Here is a 5,238-nt window from a genome sequence, read left to right on the forward strand (position 1 = left end):
TTAAAATAATAATTCATAGTAATATCATTATATTATAATTAAAAGAAAATTAAAATAGTTATAAATTATATCTTTAATATATGTTTTCTAGTATATAACTTTATAATTTTTGTTATAAAAATAAAATTATTTTTATTTTTACAATTTTTATAAGTATATATATTTTTCATATTTTTTGTTTATTTTTTTCATTTTTTCTCTTTTTTTTTTCCTAGGAATTTTTTTTATAATATAGTAATTTCTTTATAAAAAAATTGATGCATGCGCAAATTGTTTATATATTTTTATTTCTTTATATAACTAAACATTAGTTCATTATATATTATTATAGTATAAAAATATAATAGAAAATAAAATTACTATCGAATGAATTGAGCAAATAATAAAAAAACATCATAAATTATGTAATCTTTAGAATTTACATGATATAATATATCTTATAAATCTATAGAATTATTATCACCGCATTTATAATTTATATCATAAAGTAATTATTTTATATTTTTCTTTTCTATTATTATCAGAATTAATAATATGTATATATATTACCCTAAGCACAAAAATACAGTTTAAAATAATTAAGACTATTTAATGAATGAATATTATTCTTAATTTATTCTTTATTTGTAATTTTATTATTTTCCATCTATTTTTTATTTTAGAGTAAACAAAAAATTATTATTTGAAATTTTTGTTTTAAAGAGATTGTTAAAAGTATGTTTAATTGTTAATGATAAATGTTTATTATATACATGATCAATATTTGTTAGTCCTATTTTAATAATATTAGTATATAACATTCATATAAGTATTTTAAATGAAAAATTAAAAAAGATAATTAAAGTATTTTTTTTTCATAAGCATTTTAAAATTTGTTATTTTTATATTGAGTTTTAAAATTTTAATTTTTAATTTATTTTTTTTAAGTTATTAATATTAGATATATATAAAAATAAAAATAAATGAGCAGTAAAATTAATTCAATCTCGAATATTAGTGCATACCCCGAACCATATCCCCACGTTTACAAGGGTTATATTACTATAGATATGTCGACTAGAAAAATATACAATAAAAAGGAGAAAAAATATATATCATATTTCCTTATAAAGTTTTTTTTATTTACCCTTTTAATTTGGATATTACAATGTTTTAATAATGTAGGATAACAATAATATTTAAAAATATTTTTATTTTTTTGTTATTAATATTTTTTTTAATTAAAATTATATCAATATGAAAAAATCATTTTTTCTTATACACTGAATGTTTTTTTGATGTTTTAGTGGGATTCTTGTAGATGGTTGAACTACAAAAATGAAAAAACAAATAAATTAATTTTAGGAGCTGAAAGATCATTAGCAGAAAACAATGATAAAGTAAAACAAAGAAAAGAAGAATTAAAATGCTCTGCACCACATGTTATAGTAAAAACAGACTTAGAACCAAAATATGAACAAGTAGAAATGGGGGAATATATAGACACAGAACAGGGGGACGAAATAGAAACAAAAAAAGAAAATAAAGAAGAAACACATAATGAAAAAAAATTAGGAAAGTATAGTAATATTTCAAAAGCATATTCTTTATTCTTTTCTTTTGTTTTGTCTCTAGCTTCATTTTTATTATCTATAGTATATTTAATTACAAAAAATGAAGAAATATATTCCGTGATATTTATTTGTGTTAATTTATCTATTATAATATATTTAATCTTATTAACTTTCGAAGAAATCAAAAAAAGAAAAAATAAAAGCAAATTATGAGTAACTTTTCTAATTAAAAATTCATACATTAAAAAAATAATAGTATAAGGTTAAGAATATCGTAAATTTTGCTATAATATTGATATGATAATTTCTTGTTCAGTATGTTCTGAAAAATATTAAGTAAACAAACTAATAAAAATTATGTGGAAAGATATTTACTAATCTTGCTTAAAATCAAAATATTTTTACATTAAATATTGATTAATAAAAGATGCCATTAACCTTTTATAATATATAAAGTTAGCTTACTAGTCAGAACAAGTCAACCACACACTGAAGCTAGTTAAAAAAAAAAAAATATATATATAGCTATATTTTTTTTATTTTATTCTATATATCTTGCGTAAATTAAGGAAAAAACAATTTCTTATTATTTTTTTGTTTCCTTTTAAATATAGAATTAATTTTTACTTACACAAAAATTGATGTATGAAAAATAACTATAAGAAAACTTCTTATTTCTCTTAAATAAAAAGTATAATGCTTTTGTTATGTTCGATTTGTATATTTCAAAATAACAGTGAATAAATTAAAATTTAATTTTGTTATTTGTTATAACTTAGTTATTTGTATGAATTTTTAAATTAAATGAATACACTTATTTCTTGTAAATAAATATACATTTGTCAAAGTAAATATGTTTGTTAAGAAACATAGAATTGCTTCAAACTAAATGTTATATATGATAAATGTTTCTTGTATAACTGATTTATTAATTGTTTGTTAAATTCCTTTGCTAGATTGTTAAACAAATTAATAAAGAGTATGTATAATTAAATATACTGATTTTTATTGTATATACTTATTTTTATTATATATAGTAATATTTATAATAAATAACACCTAGTTTGGATTAAACAATTATGTATTGCTTAACGTACATATTCTGCTTTTACAAATGTATTCTTATTTACAAAGAATATGTGTATTCTTTTAATTAAAAATACACACAAATAATTAAGTTATAGCAAATGATAAGAATTAAATTTTAATTTATTTACTGTTATTTAGAAATATACAAATATAACACATGCTAAACTGTTTATTTATTAAAAAAAAATTTTTTTTTTTTATATTCCCTTTTTTTTTATATAAATAAAAAAAGATATAAACAAAAAAAAAAATAATCATATATTTTTTTTATTAATGTCAATGACTAGCTGACTTGTGCTTTTTTTGACTAGCAAACTGATTTGTACTTTTTTGGTTGACACTCTGATTTTATATATTATAAAATGTTAAAAATATTTTTTATTAACCAATAACATAAGAATAAGTATATACAATAAAAATCAGTATATTTAATTATACTTTCTTTTTATTAGTTTGTTTAATACTTCAGCGAACTCAAACAAGAAATTGATAAATCAAATATGTAACTTTTATAAATTATATTATATTAAATGAAATAGTTTATTTAATGTAACATTTATTACTTTTTGAATAAGAACATTTTACTTAAATAACTTTATTATTCTTAATAAACTAATTATTTTATAAGACACGTTTATTTAATTTAATAAAAAATTCTCATTATTATTATAATTTAAATTCTCATTTTAATAACCTTTGACTAATGATCAATGAATAAATTCATTGCCCTTAATTAATATGCAGTTTAAGGTTTGTCTTTATAAAACTTGTACGTATACAACTAGCAACTAGCTTAGCATGCTACAAAAGGTTAATAATACCTTTTATTAACCAAAACACTAAGTTTATCACAGACTAGTACTTAAGCTTTTGCATGCAATGAACTCCTAGGCAATTGGTTAATAAAAGGTATTATTAACCTTTTGTAGCATGCTAAGCTAGTTGCTAGTTGTATACGTACAAGGTTATACTTTAAAATAAAAAAAAAAAAAAAAAAAAAAAAAAAAAAAAAATATAAAGTTATTTTTTTTTTTTGTTTGTTTATTTACATATATATACATCTTTGTAATTATAAAAAAAAAATTAATAATTTTTTTTTTATAAAGTTTTTTTTTTGGAAGAGTTTTTATGAATGTTATGTCATGTTATGTTATGTTTTAATTTTTAGTGTAAATAAAAATTAAAAGAGAGAAATGTTAACTTATTAAAAACTTAAGTGATAAGAGAAATGTTTATATATTATTCAATGTATATTTTTGAAATAACATTGAATATCATAAAATTTTGATTTAATAAATTGTTAGAAATTAATTGTATGTTTTTAATTAAAAGAAGATATTAATTCTTTGTAAATAAAAACTCATTTATAACTGTTAATAGGTTTATTAAAAGATGCAGTAAAATTTAACTTCAATTAAATATTATGCATCATAAGAAAACATTATATATATATATAATAAAAACGAATATATATATATAAACGTATACTTAGTTATACATGCTCTTTATTAATTTGTTTGTTTAATACTCTAGCAAAGTCATTAAACGGGCAATTAATAAATCAGCAATACAATCAAATATGTTCTTAGTAATTGGCTAGTGATATTCAATGCATCAAGTACATGTATAAATAAGTTTTATTAAGAAAATACTTAAAACTGCATATTAATTGAGGGAAATGAATTTATTCATTGATCACAGATAAAACAAAAAGGATTATGTCTTCATTAACATTTAATTTTATATATTTTTAAAATACAATTAATAACTATAATTAAATTTGTTTGTTCACTTTGATAAATTATTTTATATAATTAATAATCTTAATGAAAATTTATTTTAAAAAATAAAAAAATAAAATTGTAATTCTATTAAAGAAAGAAAATTTCTCTAAAGCAATAATTTCTCAGTTATTTAAATCATATATATACATTTTATGTATTAGCAGAATAAATATATTTTTACAATAAATAAAATAAGTGAGGATATCCATAAATGTTCCCTATTAATTTTTTGTTCAGTAATCTAGCAGAATCATTGAAAGGGCAATAAATAAATCAGTATGACACTAGCAAAATGCATATATAGAGATATATATACTAAGAAGTGTATAGAAATCATTTATTATAGAAATAGACATGTGCAAAAATATATCTACAGATGTGTTTTTGTAAAATGATATGTAATAGAAATAGAAAGAAATACTAGTAAAATGTGCGTAATAGTTTTTATAAAAAAAATTAATTTTAATTTTATTTTTTATGAAAAAAAAATTCTTTTCCATGAGAATTTTTTTTTTAAGAAACGTTTATATTTTTATTCGAATCGTTTATTTTGATTAAATAAAAAAAAATTATAGGAGTTAAAAATATTTATGATAAATCAATTTAGTAGAGATTCTTCTGAATGCTCTATTAATTTAAATATTTAAAATACATGAAAAGTATTAGGGCAGTGATTTATTAATTGGATATTCAAAGACTCGAATAAAAGTAATGAATATCCAAGTTAATAAAGAGCAAATTTTAGGACTCCTTTATAATTTTGTATTATAGACTTTATTTATAATACAAAATTAATTAAATCACTAAGATTT

At 18.0% G+C, this 5,238-nt stretch overlaps 1 protein-coding gene across 1 annotated transcript; it reads left to right on the plus strand.

Annotated features, from left to right (window-relative positions):
• Positions 1-962: 962 nt before the first annotated feature.
• Positions 963-1,766, plus strand: PRELSG_0031390 (fam-h protein; the record flags this gene model as incomplete). The annotated part of the gene is made up of 2 exons (XM_028676289.1): positions 963-1,160; positions 1,287-1,766. 2 exons carry the CDS (start codon positions 963-965, stop codon positions 1,764-1,766), a joined length of 678 nt encoding a protein of 225 aa, XP_028531218.1.
• Between the last annotated feature and the right edge of the window lie 3,472 nt (positions 1,767-5,238).

This window comes from Plasmodium relictum (genome assembly GCF_900005765.1).
Source record: "Plasmodium relictum strain SGS1 genome assembly, contig: PRELSG_00_v1_456, whole genome shotgun sequence".
NCBI lineage: Eukaryota > Apicomplexa > Aconoidasida > Haemosporida > Plasmodiidae > Plasmodium > Plasmodium relictum.